Source organism: Populus trichocarpa, chromosome 12 (assembly GCF_000002775.5).
Source record: "Populus trichocarpa isolate Nisqually-1 chromosome 12, P.trichocarpa_v4.1, whole genome shotgun sequence".
Classification (NCBI taxonomy): domain Eukaryota; kingdom Viridiplantae; phylum Streptophyta; class Magnoliopsida; order Malpighiales; family Salicaceae; genus Populus; species Populus trichocarpa.
In genome coordinates this window covers 7,674,377-7,696,305 of record NC_037296.2, presented here as the reverse complement: position 1 = coordinate 7,696,305, position 21,929 = coordinate 7,674,377, and the positions used below count along the sequence as shown (strand labels likewise).

The following is a 21,929-nucleotide window of genomic DNA, read 5'->3' as shown; positions in this document are numbered from 1 at the left end:
AAGTCGTTTTACATGAAAGAAGAAGAAACAAAGATGTCTAATTGATCACTTTTCTCTTAATTTCAACATATATGAGGTTTTTGAGGGGTTTGGTTGCTGAAGAATTGAGAAGGAAAATGGGGATGGAATTGGTTTGCATTTAATTATTACTTTTTGTTGTTTCGGAAACGTGAAAGGGGAAAAAAAAGAGAAGAAAACACCCCATTTTGATGATGTCTATATTAAGCTTATTAAAGAGAAGAGTTTCTTTTCTTTTCTTTTTTGCAGATAATTTTTTAATACTCTAGAATGTTTTCATTTCATGGCAGAGTGGCTTAATTGTGAAGGGAAATGTATACTAGTTGGACTCCTGACTTCTTCTCCTGATTATTGTTATCTGGAAAGTTCATAAGAGGTCCCGCATAAGGTTTTTGATGTAGGGGCTTCCTCTCCTTCTTGGGGTGGAGCAGCAAACAAAGGTCCATTGGTTTTATGAATTGAGATGCCATAATTTAGTGGATATATGAATAAATTCACTTGCTACTAATAGTCTAGGCTCTTGGGAGCAACATATATTTTGTTCCTACATTAGTTAGTATCAGAGCCAGCCAGGAGGTCTCAGGCTCAATCCCTTTACAGGGATGAATGATGTAAGGGCATCCTCTCTCTTTCGGAGTAGAAATCCGGGTGGTCCGTGCAAATGTATTAGGGACCCACACATAAAGGATCATTGGGTTTACAAATTGAGATGCTATGAACATGTGGATTTAGGAATAAATTTCCCTCTACCATTAGTCTAGGTTTTTGGGAGCAATGGGCAGTCTGTTCCTGCACCAGTTTTGAATGGATTGTTAGCTTTCAAAACCCTTTCATCTCTATTCCATGTTATCAATTAAAAGCATGGCTTTGTTTTCTTATGTGGTATGTTAGTGGTTTCTAAGCTTGTTCTTATATTTCATCTCTGTTCCAGCATTGATTTCTTAAGAACAAATAGAGGGATAAAGGGAAGAGGAAAGTTGGGATTTTGTCATTGCTTTTTGCATTCTTCTCTGCATAAAGAGAAAATATTTATTAAGTTATTCATGATGGGTTGATCAGTTTCTTTCTTATGATGTATTATTGTTAGCAGAGATAAGATTGCTCTTATTTGTTGCTTACCATAGATGTAGCTGGCAATACTAATTCAATGCGTGGTAACATGATGAAACAACTGCTTCACCTTGATATCAATTCACAAATTGGAAGTTGCATGTCTCTTGGTGCTATGCGTATTGGAACAACAATACATAACATTGAGATGAACCCTTCGAGCTGCAGGTACCAGTGTAAAGATTCTGAAAAAAAATTTCCTTATAATTTTACGATTTTATGATCCGTTTTTACGATCCGAGTTTATTTTACATTTTCCATGTCATGTCAAAAATGCATTTTTGACAACCTTGATGTAGATACACCACTGGGAATAAACCATGCTTGACTTGGAGGTCAAGAACTCCATATTCATTGACTAAAAGATTGGTCCTTAGTTAGTTTGAAATTGTCAATGTAGGTGAGGTTGACTAGGGAAAAGATTTTGTCAAGTTCGTTGAGCCAAATGAGGTATAAACATGATGAGAATGGCCGATACTTGTAAAAAAAGTGTTTCTAAAAAAATTGGTGCACATTATAGTTCCTGAGGTAGTCGGAAACACCACATTTATTTGTCTAAAGGTGGTTCATCAATTAATCTTTTTGGCTGAAGAAGAAAAAAAAATGACCGAACAACATGTCACTTTTTCTCTTCATTAAAATTTGAATGACACATTGCCTATCTTAAACCCTAAAAATCAGTGATTTTAATTAGGTTTTAAGAATTTCCATTCAAGTCCCTGTACTTCTAATTTCAGTGTATGCATCCTCGATTAACTCGAAAACTTTTCAATTCATGCAATCGCATCCCTAGAAATATTGATTGGAATCTTTTAATTCATGACCTTTTACAAATTAGTCCTTAGTTTCCAGATTATACAATTTGGCCCTTATTTTTCCATTAATCTTTCAATTCGTCTCAACTTGACCACTCATGCAATTTTAGTCCCTAAATGTACTCATCTTTTGCATCTTGGTCCTTAATTTTGATGTTTTTCAATTAGACCCTTAATTGGCCTCTAAACTTTTTTATTTGCAATTAAGCCCCCAATTAAGTCAATTGAACCCATTAAAAATTTAATTAAGTCGTTAAACTTAACTAATTCTTCTAATTTTATCCTAATTGACTTCGAAACTTAATTTTTCTTCAATTAAATCCTTAATTAAGTCAATTAAACCCATTAATTCCTTAAACTTAATTATTTCTTCTAATTTTGGCATAATTGACCTCTAATCTTAATTTTGCTTTTGATTAAACCTTTGATTAAGTCAATTAGGTTCATCAAAAGTTCAATTAAATCCCTAAACTTAATTAATATGCAAGTTTAACCCAATTTTCATTATCTTTCTTCTATTTGGTCTCAAGATCTCATTGTTTCCTTTAATTAGGATTTCCATTGATGCAATTGAGTTCTTAACCCTAACCATTCAATCTCTTTAGGTACTTTAACTTTTAATTTGCATAGTTAAACCCATCTTTAGCCTATTTTCGTCAATAATACTCAAAGTTAATTGTTCATCTGGTGTTTTGACATTTTGCAGCTCTTCTATTTATAACTTGAAAGTCATTTTTAAGTTTTGAATTTCTTTTTTTTCTTGAACATATATGGTCATAAGTTAGAGTAAGTAATGAAGTTTCTAAAGCGGTTTTTTATAAAGTTCTTCATACCCATAACACTTTTGATAATGCACCATGTCAAGCTTTAAGATTATTTTGACCAATTTATATAGGTTAGGGATGAAAGTTTTATTGGTTGATTCTAATTGCTTATTGACCTCGTATAATAGGTATAAAATGAATTATTTTAAATCTTGTGCATATTCCTTCATATCCTCTCTAGTGAACATCATCTTTTGGTTGGTTATGATTATTTATGAGAGTTTAAATCTATTAATGATTTGTTCTTTAATGAATTTGATCTCAATCTCTTGATTGATCAATTGATAAGGAATAACTTTAACTTACTTGGTGAAGTAACATGTGACAACCAAGATCTAATTATGCCCTCTTGAAGATGGTAGGTGTATTTTGTCAATGATGTCTATTGCCCAACTCTTAAAGGTCTATGGTTTGACCATTTCATTAAGTTTAGTTAGTGACACATATTATATTGGGCTAAACTATTGATATTTTGACACTTTTTTGCGTAACCAATGCAATCCTTGGTTATACTTGGCCAATTAAAGTCATGATTCATAATTAACCATCTTATCTTAATTTTAGATTGATGAGTTCTACAAAGTTCTTAATAAACCTCATTCATGAACAATAATGGTTTTTTTTTTTATCCTTAACATTTGAGAAAAATCAAAGTTTTCCTCTTATATAATAAATATGCTAAGGGAATGTAATTGTTCACTTTCAATCTAAAATACCTCAAAACTTTCCATGAAAGGTCCTATAAATAGACTTTGATTTCTTCTCTCTAATCTTCATGTGATTTAGAACACTTGATTTATTGAGATATTCTGCTTATATTCGGTAGAAAATTTTAGCAACAGTTTTTTCTTCATTATTTTGGTCTTTTTTTTTTACCATAGAGTCCATACTTCTTTACTCATCATTGCATCTCTATTATATATCAACTATGGTTGATTGATCAATGATCATCTCAGGTAAGATGTCACGATGGTCAATGGTTATTTTATATATTGATCCATGCTAATTCAAATCATTAGCTTTTATATTGTTTCCTCTCAATGAAAAACCAAAACCAAATAAAAAAAACCTATTAATAAGGTCTTTGACCATTGAAAATCTTTATATGGATTTAGAACATGGATCTCTAGTTGATTGAGATCTTAACTTCAAAAGTATTTTCAAATCTATGTTCAAGGGCTCATATTTAGCTTGATTATTAGATCATGGAAAATCAAGACAAAATAATAAAGTCACCTTATGACATACTAGAGAAATTATTACCACCCTTAAACTAGCTTTACTCTTGGTTTTAGATCTATCAAACCATAAATATAATAGGACAAGTTCTGCAATAATGTTGTTCATATCTTATTTTAGTTCATGGTTGATATCAAGACATCAATAATTAGCTAAGAAATTAGCCAAAGCTTATTCTTTAACTACTTTTTATGACATATAATGTAAATCAAATTCAAATAAAGCTAATATTCATTTGTCAATTGAACCTCTTAAGAAAGGTATAACTACTATGTATTTTATTAAATATGTTTATAAATTACACGAGATGACATGCCCTCGCGTTGCCGGGAGCTTATAAAAAAAATGCACTTGATAGTGTTATAATTGTGAACCAGCGCTAGATAAGTAATAGAAATTAAATGTATGATGAAGCAAATATTTCATGACGGAAAAAAAAGTTGTGTTGGTGATCAAAAACTTAGAGACTGAACAAAATGATTTGTAGCAATCTACAGTGTTTTGTGAGAAAAGATACAGTATTTTCGCCACATGATTTAGCTTTTCAGTTAATAAAAAGAAAAAAAAAATTACAAAGCTAAATTCTCTACCAACTTAATATTAAAAAAAAAACCAACAAAGATAATTTTGGAAGGAAAAAAACCCATGAGAAAAAACGTTGTAGCAATTGACAATGTTTTGTGAGGAAAACTATATTGCTTTTCCCAATAAAATAAAATAAAAAATCATTTAGAGAAATATTGTAGCAATCCACAGTATTTTGTGAGAAAAACTACAACGGTTTCCTCATATGATTTAGCTTTATTGTAATTATAATTCTTAACCAATTCAATATTAAAAAAAAATCGACGAAGATAATTTTGGAAAAAATCATAAAAAAATCACATGGGAAAACACTGCAACAATTCACAGTGTTTTAAATAAAAAAAATTACAAAACTAAATTCTTAATCAGCTCAATATTAAAAAATAAATCGACAGAGACAATTTTAGAAAAACAAATAACAAAACAAACACCAAAAAAAGGAAAAAAAATCATGTTGGAAACACTGTAGCAATTCACAGTGTTTTGTGATTAAAGCTACAGTGCTTCCCCACATTATTTAACCTTATTTGTAATGACTTGTAATTGTAATTCACAAACAACTTAATATTAAAAAAATAAAATTGAAAAAGATAATTTGAAAAAAATTATAACAAAAAAAACCATGCGGAGAGACACTGTAGCAATCCATAATGTTTTATGAGCAAAACTACAATGCTTTCCCCACATGATTAAGCTTTATTACAAAGTTAAATTCTAACCAACTCAATATTAAAAAAAAAATCGACAAAGATAATTTTGGAAAAAAATATCACAAAAAAAGAAAACACAAAAGAAACTGGAAAAAAACCATGTGAGGAAAAACTGTATCAATCCATAGTGTTTTGCGAGGAAAAACTTGTATTTACTTGTAATTGCAATTCTTAAACAGCTTAATATTTAAAAAATAAAATTGATAAAGATTATTTTAGGGAAAAACATAACAAAAACAGAAAAAAACCGTGGAAAAAATCACTGTAGCAATCAACAGTAATTTTCGAGGAAAGTTACAGTGCTTTCCTCACATATTATAACTGTAATTTTTAACCAGCTCAATATTAAAAAATAAAATAAAAAAAGATAATTTCGGAGAAAATCATAAAAAAAACCATGCGGAGAAACACTGTAGCAATCAACAATGTTTTAAAGAAAAAAAATTACAAAACTAAATTCTCAATCAGCTCAATATTAAAAAAAATCGACAAATATAATTTTGAAAAATAAAGAAATAAAATAGAAAAACTATGTGGAAAAACATCGCAGCAATCCACAATATTTTAAATAAAAAAAATTACAAAGCAAAAATTTTAACCAGGTCAATATTTAAAAAGTAAAATCAACAAAAATAATTTTTTAAAAAAAAGAAAAAATAAATGAAAAAAAAAGAAAAAATATGAAAGTTGAAAAACAAAAGTAAATTTGAAAAAAAATAATTTTGAAAAAAAAAACGAAAAAAAAAAGAAAAAAGGGAAAAGTTAGCAAAAAAGAAGAAGAAGGAAAGCACTGTGGATTACTGTTGTAATCCACCGTGTTTATAGGTGTGGGGGAACATTGATTCCCCCATACCATTTAGATATCAGTTAATATATGTCAACTAGAAATATTTACCAACATAACTTAACACAAGTAAAATATAAGGATAAATAATGTTTTTTTTTTACTGAAGTATGTCATTCCTTAACCTTTGTGAAGACACGACTGATGACACGACCAAAAGATTGATGTCTTCTCCCAAGTGCAGGAGTGTCGAAGTAATAAATAACCCGGTAAGACCGGGGTCGAACCACAGGGAGGTTAATTGTATAAATTATAGACAACAACAACAACAACAATAACAACAATAATAATAATAGTGAAGAAGAAGAGGAAGAAGTTGATGAGGACTTTGAGATGGAAGATTAACGTAAGGATTAAACAATGATAACAACAAATGTCAAGGTTAGAGGATCCACTAATGGTATTTCAAACAAGTATAGTATAAACTCTTTTTATTCAATTGGAAACCACACATAAAGGAGGTTCCAATCAGATTATAAATTGTTAACATTATTACATTAGTTATCTTATTCGAATAATGCTAATACTTGTAAATGTTGTCAGGCATTCATGATTATAACTTATGTTAACAACAAATCAAGTTCCTTTCATAGCTCAGGTGTCGGTTATACCATACAGTATGGGCTATGAAAGTGCCAAGTATTTGTTGTACCAAGTGTTATACAACATAAATCTAGATTAACCATTTAACAAGCAAAGTATTAAAAGTGAACAAGATAACAAATATAGACCATGTTAGTATCCAACATTAAGGTCCATGTTAAGTTTATATTATACTTATTCTTACACCATTAGTGTACCCTTTTCACCTTGACATAATTAACTTAGCAACACATAATGAAAGAAAGAAACATAAATAAACAAGGAAAGGAAATGAAAAGCATAAGTAAGAAATTAATATAAGCAAAACTTAAGCATTACAAAATATAAAGATAGAGCAAGAGCATGATCTTGATCTGAACACCAAGATGCCTAAATACATGGCAAATGCCTCCTTTTATAGGCCAAAATTCGGAACTATTGATTTGTTGACTAATTGATGAGTGGGTGGCCACATCTTGACTTGGTGACAATTCTTATCTTCTTGTCTGCCAAAAACGTCATTGATGACATCATAATTTGAATAAACTTAAATCATGAAAGTTCTAGAGAATTGTCTCAGCTTTCCAGGGTAAAAATTTGAGATCATTTGGACTTCTAGAACCCGATATATGGGCTGAACACTAAACAGTGTCTGGGCTGCAGGACAGATTCGGACTTCTTTGTTGCTGCTGCAATTTGGACTTGAAAACGGCCTTATTAAATCTTGGGCTTCACATGAAAGTTGTAGGCCTATGTCTTAGCTTTCCATCCATATAAGGTAGACCTAAATCCGAGATCTACAGCTTCAGATATGACCAGATTACCAAACAGTATTCCAGTTTGGACTAGCACCAGCATCTCTTTTCTAAGTTTGGCCATCTTTCTGTCCTTTCAATTTCAGTACTTCAACTCATCAATCAATTCTTTCATTTATGTGATAGGCCTGCATTTAAGATGAACATTTACCATAAATTAAAGGTATCTTATATTATTAGATATGTTAGTATAAAACATGCTTTAGTTAAGGAGTTATTGATACTTCAAGTGCAAAATGATGATATAGAACCTTGATAAAAATGCACTTTTAAGTACTAATCAACTGAGATAATGCACAACCTATTCATATCAAGTTTTATTCTCCTATGCTAGCATGCTGCTAATCAACCATTATGTCGCTAAAATATATAGTATTGAAGGTTTCCTAGGCTTTGGTAGGGTCAATATTGGAGGTTTAGCTAAATAAGTTTTTATTTCTTCAAATATAACTTGATGTTTTTCAGTTCATTGAAATGTATATGTGACATTTCCTTTTAAGAGTTCAATAAATGACTTATTTTTTTCTGCAATGTTTGATATGGACCTCTTTTAAAAAATAATTTTTCTAATAATACCTTGTAATTCTTTTTTTTTGTTTACGAAGGTCATGCTTTCATGATGGCCCTTGTTTTTTTTTTTTTATCTATCTTCATGCCACACTGATGCACTAGAAATCCTAAGAAATTGCCTCTCTATACCCCAAAGACACATTTTAGTAGATTCATCTTGCGATTATGTATTCACATTCGCTGAAATATAGAATGTAGCTCATCTAAGATTTAGAGTTTGATTTCATCATAATATATGAATATAAACTTTCATGTTACAATTGATAATGTCATGAAATATCAAATTTATAGCCTTTGGTAAGTAATGCCATCATTCTTTAGACTAAATGACATCACCATTCACTTACAATAAAAATTAAGCCAAGACATTTAGAAGTAGTCTTTTAAACATTGTTTTCTACAATAAAAATCTAATTATAGACTGAGTGGCCAACTTTGAACCTGAGGATCTTATTACCAACTACTAAATTGATTAACATATCGATCATTAGCATTGGATATTCATCATTCAAAATTGCAAGATTAAGGTTTATGAAATCTATACAAACTCTTAGTTTGCTATTCTTTTACAATACTAGTATGATGTAAGAAATATGTTTATCATGTGTTATTGACCTAAAGAAACCATTATCTAACAACCTTTTTATTTCGTACTTGACATGATCAATCATGTATCGATCACAAGATAGGTTAAAACTTCTACCTTTCCATTATCCATATTTGATGGTGTTAGAGAAAGATTTGTCATATCAAGCATGGTTGATCTACCAACTTCACTGTATTATAATAAAAAACTTGTATTCTTATGCCAAATATTGTCATTGTTGGCCTTTTCTAATGACTCTAAATAGGTAAATAAGTAATTGTAATTTAATGTTTCAAACTCTTAGCTAACATCTTCTAGTTGTATAACATTTGACTTAATAAAATTAGCTATTAGTCACCCTATTCATACTATTTCTTCTAACTAAAAAAATAAATAGGATGAATTATATAGTCAATGTCCATAAACTAGACTAGACCAACATCATCACTATAAAGTCAAGCATCTACCATTCCTAAATTCATTATAAAGGGCTTATTATTAATTTTGACAATTTTAATGGATCCAAAATGTAGCTAAAACATTAAGACCTAAAATAGTAAGGATGGCATTCATATATTGGTATGAATACAATCTCACTTATGTAAGATTTTATAGTATATCTTTACTTTGACCATAAAAAAATTGTACTAGAAGTCTTGGATCTTACTATTAAATTCACTTGTAGCACTCTTATTAGTATCTTTTACTCCTATAAAATTTGATATTACCACTTTATAAGGTAGCATATTGGCTTTGTTACAACCAATCTTCTTGATTAATTCTAGAAGCATTATGTTAAGCGTTACACTATAATTGACCAATACCCTATGTATTGACATATTATTTAAGCTATTTGTTATATAAAAAGGGTTTAATATATCTTCTCATAGCCATTGTTGGTTTAAGGGGTGCACACTTGGTCCTTGATCAATCATATGTTATGACTGGTCAATTGCTCAAACATATATTATTAGTATGATAATTTTAATGGATCCAAAATGTAGCTAAAACATTAAGACCTAAAATAGTAAGGATGACATTTATATATTTGTATGAATCCAATCTCACTTATGTAAGATTTTATAGTTTATCTTTACTTTGACAATAAAAAAAGTTGGACTATAAGTCCTGGATCTTACTATTATATTCACTTGTAGCACCCTTGTAGTATCTTTTACTCCTACAAAACTTGATATTACCAATTTATAAGTTAACAGCTTTGTCATGATCAGTCTTATTGATTAAGTCTAGTTGCATTATGTTGAGTGTACACTATTTGACTAAAACCCTATGTATTGGCATATTATTTAAACAATTTATTATATAAAAAGGTTTAATATATCTTCTCATAGCTATTGTTAGTTTAATAGGTGCACACCTAGTCCCTAATCAATCTTATGATTGGTCGATTATTATAATTTCTAACCTTCTCATTTGTACTATTTTCACAATCATTATCAAGATAAGACAATTGAACATGTGTGGCTTCAAATGAATATGATAGAGAAAACACCATGTTCATTGATGCAATATCATCATGGTCACTCATTTCTTTCTAAGAAGGGATTTCTAAATAGTCAACTTGTTTCATCATATCATTATCATTTATTTGTCACATCGAAAATGCAAACTCGTTAACATCCTCATCCTTACACTCTAAACTTTCTTTAGAGAGGGTGAATGTTCTTTCTTGCATTATTTCTTCATCCAATTAGGCATCTTCATCTTCCACTAACTTATTTTCTTCCTTTAGTGGTGTGTCTTTGTTTATATAGATATTAGACAAAGCTAGTTTAGGCTCTAAAATGGTAGTTTGGATAGTATTGTTATCCTTAAGTTTGTTACCTTGTTTAATTGTCATTATATTTGTAAAAAGTTAAAAGTTTTTCCTTATTTGTGGGTGATTTTCTTGATTTTTTTTTAATGAGAATGTCCCCTTTTTATTCCTTCTAAGTGATTAATATTGCTTTTTTTTTTCCCATTATTGCTTGGATGGCATGGCTGTAGGATATCACCATACTGATCATTTTTTTCATCTTTGCTCTTTAATTGTTAGCCTTATGCGTTGGATAATTTTATCCTATTTTTATGTGTGATCGATATATGGTTGTACTGTGAGGTTAGCCATCACCTTTACTTTATCAAGTTATGATTTATAGTATTATTTAAATTTTTTCAGCATCTTTGTAGTAACCATGCTCACTTTTATAGAAATCTCTTTAGAATTCTGCCTTTTGAGTTGTTTAGGATTTAGAAAGTCAATTTAAGTGGATGAAGATGTTGTCTATATTGGAATCAATCAATGCACAATATGGTTGGTCTTTTTTTTATATGTTGGATTAGGCTCATTCTTATCTTGCAATGTTAATGTTTGTGGTCGATCATTAACACCATTTGTTAGCATTTTAATAGGTGTTTATCATTGTCGATTTTTTTAAAACTAAAAGACTAGTCTATTATGAAAGCCTATTCTCTTGGTAAGGTGTATGGTTTAGCATCGTCCTTCTTACCAGTGTGTTCAATCATTGCATTCTTCTGAATAATGTTTTGGTTAATCAATTTTATTTCTATTTTTTTCCAGGTCTAGGAGATGTTGTTGATCCCTGCCAATTTGTCATCTTTACCACTAAGCTTTTATGACTTCTATTGTGGATGATGTTTATGCCATTTATTGCTAACAAACCTTTTAGGTCTAAATGTCTTAGTTTTTCATTGCATGACTATTTGTTTCACAGAAAGGTTTTTCATGATTTTTTAGTGCCAATTCTTTGGCCTTATTATGATTAATATACCTCTTCTTAGTAACAATATTAGTTACCAATTCCAACCTTTTCATGGTCAAACACACATGATTTTCTATGTTTTTCCTTATTAAGAAGTCATTGTGGTTTATGAGTATTTATTATTTTTGTTATCTTGGGGAATAGGTTATTATCCACCTTTATTTTATTATCTTAAAATGAATTCAACCATCTTCTAATGCCTTTTGGATCTAGTTTTTAAAAACAACATAACTGATAGTATCATGTCTCCATAAGTCATGTCATTTATAATATTTCTTCTCTTTTATTAGTTTAGTAGTAAAGATTGTGTGATTGCTTAGGAGTTTGATTTTTTTATACTTGCATCAATTAATCAAATATCTTTTCTAATATTTTGATGTTGAAAAAATTATCTTTATTCGTAATTGTCATTTTAATCACTTTTACTTCTTTACTATTATGTTTGTTAGCTTCTTTTAATGCAGTGATATCAAATAATTTTCTTTATTTGAGTTATACAACTGATATAAGTTATTTTTGAACTTCTTTAAACTTCTTCAACCGGGTATGTTCCTTTAAGTGGTTTTTTTAACTCGCTTCACCATAATCTTTTCAAATTAAGAAACATCATTTGTGAGAGTGTAGATGTTAAAAATACTTTTTTCTTACAAATCATTTCTGAAGGTTCCATTATATCCTTTTCAAAATTAAGTTAATGTACTCTTGCTCTATTATGGCTACAATGCATTTTATTTTCAAAATCTTAAAATAAAAGGCATAACTTTCTATGGACTCCATTAAATCTTGGATTATTATGACCAAGTCATTCAGTTTTATTTTAGTTATATTCTATAGAAGTACTCATGAAAATGAATCTCCATCTCTTTTCAAATATTGATGAAGTTAGGTGGTAGTATAGAAAACTAATGAAAGATATTTTTAGTCATTGATGAACTAAATAGCTTTATTTTCATAAAAAAAGATTAACAACACCATCACCAAATTGATAAGTGAACTTGGTGATGTATTATCTTATTGACTATTATCATTTCTAGAAAATTATTTAAAATATGTTATCTTGATTCTCTATGAATTTGATACAACTTGTCAACTATTTAAGGTGTGGACTTATATCCAGGCCTAACAATACTTCCAACTTCTAAACTACCAATCTTAAATGCTAGTCTAATTCAATCCTATAAATTTCCCTTACTTATTGGTCGATAACAAGTGTTTGGGGTATAGAAGGATTCTGATTGCCTTGTTGAAAGGTAGTAGGGAATTAAATTGCCTATTTATAGGTTATGGTGGTTGTAGATAATATTGTTAAGCCATGTAATGGTTTGAGGTTGTTTATACACTTATAGGATATGCAGTACCTCATGTGCGATCATGCCTAATTTAGGTCGAGCTTACTACAGTGCTTGTTGTGTAGCCATGTGATATATAAGACGAGTTTATATATTTTTAAACATTCATATTAAAGTGCTTATTATTAAGGAATATCTTGAGACTTGCCTCCAAGTATTTGGACAAATGAAGTACCCAACCAACTCTATTTTAGCTTATTTTGGATTTGATTGAGTTAATCAGCCATGAACTGTATAGTTTTTTTGACGACTATAATATTATTATGGTATATATCATATTGGTTTTATTTTTTTATCTTCATTTGGATACCTTTGAATCCGTGTTAGACAGATTTAAATTATGATAAAATGACGTTCCTTCAAAAGGAACCACTACTAGTTGATTAGAGTTTGGTAAAACTAGATGCAATCACTTAATCACACCATCAGGTCCCAAAAAGGGACAAACATGGAGTTATATTGGAGGCACAAATACATCAACATATTTATCATAAATTGGTAGAGGTAATGATGTTGAAAAAAGTAAGAGCATGAGAGACTATATAAGGGCAATATGACTTTGTCAAAGTGTATTTCTTTTTATTATAAATATCCAATAAAGAGCCATTTATGGCACGTCTATTATAGGTTGTTTCATTGACACCTAGATTGGTGGATGGTTGTTAGAATCTTCATGACAAAGAGAATTGCCTTTATCATTTGTACAGATTTATGGGTCATTAGTCACTATAATGATGTTTTGTATTTTAAGCATGATTAATGATTTGTTATAATTTTAACAAATTTATCCCATTATGCATGCCAATTTGATAGTCTATTAGATACTATGTTTGATTGATCATCTTGTCAATAAATAATTGAAAGCTTGTAACAACCTCACTAATCAAACAAAATATGGAGTTCTAAACTTGACCTTAACAGTTTAAGAATTAAAAAAGGGTAATGTAAAAATCTAAACTAATGAAAAACATAAATCAAGTAAATAAAGTTGTAAAGAAAAGATATAAATTACGATAAGTAAAACAAATCAATAGATAGTAAAAAGCTATGAAGAAGTTGTGTACATTGAGCTGGTCATCATTTCCAGCATTTAGAAGGCCAATTTTTAATGTTATAAAGATAGAATTTCATATAAATATAAAATTATAATCCTATATAAATTGTTTATGGTAGATAAAGACTATACAATATTAATCCTAATACAATTTGTACTACTTTATTTGTATGTATCCTTCATGGAAATCGTACATGTTCTTGTTATACTATAATATCCACCAATTAACCTGTTAAAAACTCCTTTTTATGTATAAAACTTAATCGTTGACCACCATTGTGAATCATGATCTTCAAAAAGATAGTCAATTTCAGCTTTCCTTATTGATTGATAATAGATTTCAGCTTTCTTCGTTGATTTGCTTGAAAAATAATAATGAACAATTATTATTCATAATCATACGATATATAAATGAATTATTTTTGGTATAAATATAAGTTAATAATTACAAACTATTAAATAGATTTATTGATGTATCATTAAAAAAAAATCTAATCTCTTCATAACTTAGCTAATTACGATAGCAAGGGGGAATGATAAGTATAATCTAAAAAAAAAAGTTTCATGCTATCTCATAAAAGAATGAAGTATTGTTTAAATTGTAAAAAAATTACATTTATTACATTGTAAACATAATTTTATTATTTATGAAGTTTGAAGGCACTATAATTTTAGTAACTTCAAGTAACCATAATTAGTTGCATATACACGCATACATATTTTTGAAACAAAATGCTAGAATTAGAGATGAAAATGGTATTGTATCGAATGAGCAGGAGTGTTATAGGAAAAAAAAGATTTGTTTAGGATTTGGATAAAATCTAAAAACATTATTAGTAATTATGATTATGTTATTTTTTCTGGTATGTATATCAAAATCATATTTAATTTAAAATACAAGCATACACAAATACAAGTATTTTGTAATTATAATTTTTCCATCAAAGTTATATTATAAATATATATATTTTAAAAATATTTTAATTATTTTTTAAATTTATTTGGTTATTGTTATGAGATATGTGTTTGCATGATGTTAACTAGATTTATTAATATTATTGATTTTAAAAAATTTAAAAATTTGTATTTAATGAAGTTTTTTTTTTTAAAAAAGAGTAATGATTATTTGAAATCTAATGATTTTAATATGGTTATTCAAAATTAAAACATGATGAGTGATGGCTAAGCTATGATTATTATTATTTTATTTGAATATAGTTATGGTTATATCATTTTCTGAATTTGTGAATACCCTGCCATCGGTGGCTAGAATGCTTTGGTATCAAAGCATCTCGTTCCAATTGCAAATTACAAAAAAGGACTGCATTGACAACCTGGTTTGGATTTATCAATCAAAATGGGTTAAGAATTTAAGCCCAAGCCACCTGAATTGAAACGGCGTCGTTTGGTCGAGCTGTTGGCGGTTTTTGAAAGGATAAGAAAGGAAACATATGTTTAGTGAAAATTTGACGCGTCTGAACTCTGGATCCCTTGCTTTCTTGACCCTCTTTTCTGTGGGTGGGTTTCTTCCAGTCTTTGTTTGTGAATTAGACTAGGGTTAGGGTTTGCTTTGCATCACATACATCATGGCAACCGCATCAGGTATGTGTTTTATTTTAGTTAAATCTCTTTCGAATGGGATGCTGTTTTCTTAACATTAGATTTGGGATAAATGAGATTTTGTTATCTTATTTTAAGACGATTCTGGTCGATTGATCGATGAATATTTATAATTTTAGCTATTAATAATATTTCTATTTTTATGTTAATTGATGTTGGATTTTATAAAAATAAAATGAAAATGGCTGAATTCAAATTCAAGTCTCTTTTGGGTGGGTCTTGTCTTGCAGTTGCATTTAAGTCTAGAGAGGACCATAGGAAGCAGATTGAATTGGAAGAAGCGCGTAAAGCTGGGCTTGCCCCTGCTGAGGTTGATGAAGATGGAAAGGAGATTAATCCTCATATTCCTCAGTATATGTCATCTGCACCTTGGTATCTTAATGCCGAGAAACCTGTAAGTTGCTTGCACCTTGTTTTTTCTTTTCTTCTTATGCTTCTACTTGTGTGAAGGCTGAATTTTGATTTTGATAATCTTTTTGTTGCTAATTAGAGCTTGAAACATCAAAGGAAGTGGAAATCAGATCCTAATTATACAAAATCATGGTATGACAGAGGTGCCAAAGTTTTCCAGGCCGAAAAATATAGAAAGGGTGCATGCATCAAGTAAGTGATCTCTTTGTCTCTCTGTGGGTGTTTGTGTGTGCTCGTGGTGCTTGTGCATGCGGTGACATGTGTGCTTGCATGTCATTTAAGTTCACACAAGTTAGGAGATGATGATTTATCCTCTTACACATGCTAACAGCTGTGGAGCAATGACACATGATGCAAAGTCATGTGTTGAAAGGCCCAGGAAAGTTGGTGCAAAGTGGACTAACACACATATAGCCCCTGATGAAAAAATAGAGACGATTGAGCTTGATTATGATGGCAAGCGAGACCGGTGGAATGGTTATGACCCATCAAGCTATGCTCATGTTGTTGAAAGATATGAAGCTCGAGATGCAGCTCGAAGGAAGCACATGAAGGAACAACAACTTAAGAAATTGGAGGAGAAAAATGGAAATCAAAATGTTGAGGATGGTGTTAGCGATGTGGACAATGATGAGGATGATTTAAGGGTAGATGAAGCCAAGGTTGATGAGAGCAAACAAATGGACTTTGCAAAGGTTGAGAAGCGTGTGCGAACAACAGGTGGTGGGAGCACAGGAACTGTTAGGAATTTACGTATTCGCGAGGACACAGCAAAATATCTTTTAAATCTTGATGTTGACTCTGCCCACTATGACCCCAAAACCCGCTCTATGCGTGAGGATCCTCTTCCAGATGCGGATCCAAATGAAAAATTCTATGGGGTAAGTGCCCTTGAGAGTTGAAAATTCGAAAATAGCTCTGCAACTTCATTGATATGCCTTGGTGACATTTTTAATAAACATTTCTTTTAAAAATGTTACAGGGAGATAACCGATATAGAAATAGTGGTCAAGCATTGGAGTTCAAGCATCTCAACATCCATGCTTGGGAGGCATTTGACAAGGGACAAGATATTCACATGCAAGCAGCTCCATCACAAGCTGAGTTGCTATATAAAAATCATAAGGTCATAAAAGATAAGTTGAAGACCCGAACAAAGGACACTATTATGGAGAAGTATGGCAATGCGGCTAGTGAAGAGGAAATTCCAAGAGAGCTTCTATTGGGCCAGAGTGAAAGACAAGTTGAATATGATCGTGCTGGGCGGATTATCAAGGGACAGGTAAGAATTGAAGCAGAATTTATTTATTCTATTGTTACAGGTAAGTGATCTATTGGTTTAGTATTTCCATAGAGAAGCTGTGATAAACCTGTGTTTTCATGTCAGACCTGAAAAGTGCCGCACTGTTAGCACTAAGATTCTCATAAACTTTAGATGGTATAGAGAGAGGTAGAGAAATCACTAGGAGGACAGCAGAAACCAGTGATCATTCGAGAAAAAAAAAGACAATCTGGTCATTGTATGTGTTTGTTGAGACGTGCAGCTGTAATTGAATTGCTGCTTGCAGTAGAATAATTTTTCTTTTAATATCACCAATATAATACTTATGAACAAAAAGAGGCCATCTTCAGCATAATTTGAAGTTCTGCCTAACACTACAAATGCCTCATGTGGGATTTTCAAAAGGCTTGTGCATCCTCAATCAAGTTACCAAGGCCCAATTTTTTAAGAAGATAATACATTATACTACTTGACAAGCTCAAGTCCAAGATCCATACCCTTGCCTACATACCCCATACCAGAGTACAAACAAAATAGCTGTTAATTCTTATTCTATCTACAAAGCTGGTGAGACACTCTAGTAGAAAAAGGGCCTTGACGCATGGATGTTCTATATTTTTTTTTCATGTGCACAAAAAAATTGATGCAGGGAGGGATTAAATAGAAGAAAGATTGAAAGTAATGCAGAAAGAAGTCCAACAGGAGAGGGGATAAACAAATAAGAAATAGAGAAGAGAGCAAAAGACAAATATCACTGTTCAATTCAATTATATATGTCCGAGTCAAACATAGAAAGGTGCTCTTAAAAAGGCACAGCAACTATAATAATGGTAGTTTTCTTCTGTATAACTGTCCTCAATCAATAGTGTTGTAATTGCTCTGTCCAATGCTATTTACAGGAGACTGTGCTTCCTAGAAGCAAGTATGAAGAAGATGTTTTCATTAATAATCACACAACCGTGTGGGGATCATGGTGGAAGGATCATCAATGGGGCTACAAGTGCTGCAAGCAGATGATTCGGAACAGTTATTGCACGGGTGCTGCTGGAATAAAGGCTGCTGAGGCTGCAACTGATCTTATGAAGACTAATATTGATCGTAAAGAGGCAACTGAAGGTTTGTCCTCAGTTCTATATATTGCGGTTACCTGGCCTGGACCTTGACCCAGCCAAGTTACTAGGTCATTGGTTACTGGTTCGACCTCTAGATTAACGGTTAAACTGTGGGCTCAATATAATAATAAAAAATATACAGTTCATTAAGTAATATTTAATAGTATATGTATGTCATGCAATGAAACAATTTTTCCAATGCTAAAATTAACACAAAGTATTGCATTTTTTTTTTAAATCTCAAAAGATATGTCTTCTATTGTTAGTGTTTTCATTATCATGTGATTCAGTTCACTGTAAAAGCTTGCTTCTCTTAATCTTAGATTTGACTTGTTATCTGGAATCTTGGATTGGGTGCCAACATATTTTCCAGTTGACAATTGTTGAGTTAGATCCCATGAATATTGTAAGCATATTTTCTAAAAAGTATTGATCAATTGATTGTCAAAGGTTTTAGGCAAACTAAAATTTTCAAGTATTCATAAGCTAAAAGCAGTTATGGCTAGATTTCTAGTGCTCTAATTCTGCGTTGCCCATATGAAACAGAGGCACCTGCACCAGTGGAGGAGAGAAGGCTTGCTACCTGGGGAACCGAGGTTCCAGAAGATTTGGTTTTGGATGAAAAGTTACTTGCTGAAGCGCTTAGAAAGGTGAATAAGAATCCAGCCCTTTTAAATCAATTGGGAAATTATTAGGTACTTCCGGTGTGTTGTCCCTCTACACATAAAACTGGGACTCACCATATAGCAACCCCACTTTGGGAGTACTCTATAATCTCTCTGATCATTCTGATTTTCTTCATTATTTCTTTGATCGGTTCTTTGGTGAAGTGGGTGGGCGGTTGAAGTTATGCTATAAACTTTGCTCTCGAGGTATGCTTTGATTGTGAAAGCTAATTTCATATGTTTTCCTTGTACAGGAAGATCAAAGAAAGAGAGAGGAGAAGGATGAGAGGAAGCGGAAATACAATGTCAGGTGGAATGATGAGGTAACATTTTGCTTTCCTTATTGTATGGCCCTCGTGAGTGTGGTTTGAATGTTAGGTTATGTGTTGTGCTGTTATTGGATTTTAATGGTAAATGTTCTAATAATCACAGGTTACTACTGAGGATATGGAGGCATATAGGATGAAGAAAGTACATCATGATGACCCAATGAAGGATTTCCTCCATTAAGCTTGCTGTATTACTGGGTTTGGGGATGATGTATGTAGTTGTAGCATGCTTTTTTGTTTAAGAAAAAAAAACTTTGATCCGAATAGTATGCTTTTGTACTTAATAAATAAACACCGATGAATAATTTAAGATCTGATTGGTCAAACTGCGCAGCTAGTTCATATCAAATGGGGGTTATTGTGATGAATCGTATAACCGCAACGATATTGATTTTTCAGGAAAAAAAGGTAGGGTTAAAAAATCACGTGCTCTTTACAAACTACTTATGAATTTTAGATTAACTTACAAATCAGCTTGAGCAAGAAAGGTATGTGTATTGATGGTTACTCATCATACGTGAGTTCTTAGAACGAAAAATAGATGCCTCCAAGACTTGTACTCGACTCTTAGGTGGTGTTTGATTAATGGAATGTAATTTTTCTTTGGCATTCACTCTTTGAGGGAGGTGGATATCGGGAAAGACTCTCTTAGCCTTTAAAATTTTCCTAGTTCTCTTATATCACCATCGTGAGAACATTACTATGTTCTTTAGTTCTCTTATATCACCATCGTGAGAACATTACTATGTTCTTTAGTTCTCTCATCGATAGAGATGGATTTTATTAGAGGAATCAAAGGATGGATCTTCTATATTGATGTACCAATAAAAAAAAAGAGTCTAGCTCACCTCGGCCAGGCATGGGCGAGTAGCTCTCCAGCTCGCTCTAGGCTAAGCCTGAACGAGCTGCTCTCTAGCTTGCCCTGGGTGTTAGCACCAGCTCACCCTTCGCTTGAGCGAACAACTGTCGACACCCAGGTCGTCCTGCCCGTGTCTAGCTTGGCTTAGGCAAACAAGCCTAGTCATCTTAGCTCCACAAACAACCCATTTTTCTGTATAGCACATGAATTTTTTGCTAGACAAACACCATTTTTTATTGCCAATAACTACATTTTTGTTACATCTACAACCCATATAAATACCAATAAGAATAAATGTACTCCAACCCTGAGGGGTAGCTCAAGTGGTCAGGTTTTGAGTTTGCTCTCCAATGGTCACGAGTTCGAATCCTCTTAGGGTCATTGAAGGCTTACATGATCGTTAACTCCAGGGCCCGTAGGATTAGTCGAGGTGCGCACAAGCTGGCCCGGGCATTCACATTAATAATAAAAATGAATAAATATACTTCGTCATAAGGACGTGACACACCAACTTCTCCTCTAATCACGTTCTAGACACAGAACCCGTGGCATGACATCACACACCAATAAGCCATTTCGTTGTCTAATTACACAATTCCTCCCCCATGAAGAAAAGTCCAAGCTAGGTGTATAAATACACCTATTCACAAAGCATATGGGTACCAATTTTGGAGATATAGACTCTCCATGACAAAGAGTCACAAACTCTAGTCCACATAAATTCTCAACCTACAACCAGCTATACTGAGATGCCCACACCATGCACTTTTTTTTTTCTATACATAATCTTCACCTCCACATTCAAGTACTAACTTAAGCATCAAAGAGTAGACTCTTCATGACAAAGAGTCACAAACTCTTGGTCCACATAAATTCTCAACCTACAACCAACTATACTGAGATACCCACACAATGTACTTTTTTTTTCTTCTATACATGATCTTCTCCTCCACATTTAAGTACCAACTTAAGCATCAAAGAGTCTTTCTTTCCACGAGGGACTTACTTTTTCAAAAACTCATACAAAAACTCGCACAAGCTTACCCCCCTAGTTCATTCGTTTTGGCACAATTTCGTAGTAGACTGTGGAAAGTCTAATTGTTATGTGAAGTTTTTTCACTACTTCATCAATGGTGTCGTTTATGGGAACTAAACAAAAAGCCAATTCATTCTTGATGTGCATTATAGGGATTATAATCCATCTCGTAAAGTTGAACCTAATATGCAAGAAGATTCAAACGGTCCAATAACAAGAGCGAGAGCAAAACAACTACAAAGGGTCTTGACGAGTTAAATTGGAATGACTGAAGCTGCATCGGAGTTAAAAGCCAACAATTTGTTTGGAATTGGTTCAAAGGTGCTTATTTGCCTACAATTAGAACTTGGACATGGAAAAAGCCCTTAATGGCTTTTTTGATGTTAGTCTACATGAATTTGGATTGGTAATGCAAATAAGTGAAGGAGTTAATGTTGTTTACTGTTAGAATAATAGATGAATTTGAACTTGAATCTGAAGTCATCCATTGCATGTGAAAACAAGATTAATCTAAGTGGATTTAAAGTTCAAAACATGATCATTCTAGGCTGTCCAACCATGATTGCATTAGACTTTTGTGTAAGAAGTTATAGCCGTTTTAAATTGTGTTAGTTTGTGTTTCAAAAAGGGCAACAACATGTGCTAGTTAAATTTGTTTAGCTTACTTTGTCAAAGTCTGTTTTTTGAGCTTGACTTCTATCATGTTGAATTTTCTTAAATTTGGAGGGATG

The 21,929-nt window shown here is 31.7% G+C and overlaps 1 protein-coding gene across 1 annotated transcript; it reads left to right on the top strand.

Annotated features, from left to right (window-relative positions):
- The first annotated feature begins 15,318 nt into the window (after positions 1–15,318).
- On the top strand, positions 15,319–19,629 carry LOC7484720 (pre-mRNA-splicing factor SLU7-A). Its single transcript, XM_002318543.4, has 9 exons — positions 15,319–15,486; positions 15,735–15,898; positions 15,995–16,107; positions 16,247–16,796; positions 16,898–17,197; positions 18,097–18,313; positions 18,856–18,959; positions 19,229–19,297; positions 19,407–19,629. The coding sequence occupies exons 1-9, from the start codon at positions 15,471–15,473 to the stop codon at positions 19,482–19,484; spliced, it is 1,611 nt and encodes a 536-aa protein (XP_002318579.1). The 5' UTR covers positions 15,319–15,470; the 3' UTR covers positions 19,485–19,629.
- The last annotated feature ends 2,300 nt before the right edge of the window (positions 19,630–21,929 follow it).

Coding starts and splice junctions, on each gene's coding strand:
- LOC7484720 (XM_002318543.4), top strand. Junction 18,314..18,855: donor TCGTAAAGAGGCAACTGAAG/GTTTGTCCTCAG, acceptor CATATGAAACAG/AGGCACCTGCACCAGTGGAG. Junction 18,960..19,228: donor TTGCTGAAGCGCTTAGAAAG/GTGAATAAGAAT, acceptor TTCCTTGTACAG/GAAGATCAAAGAAAGAGAGA.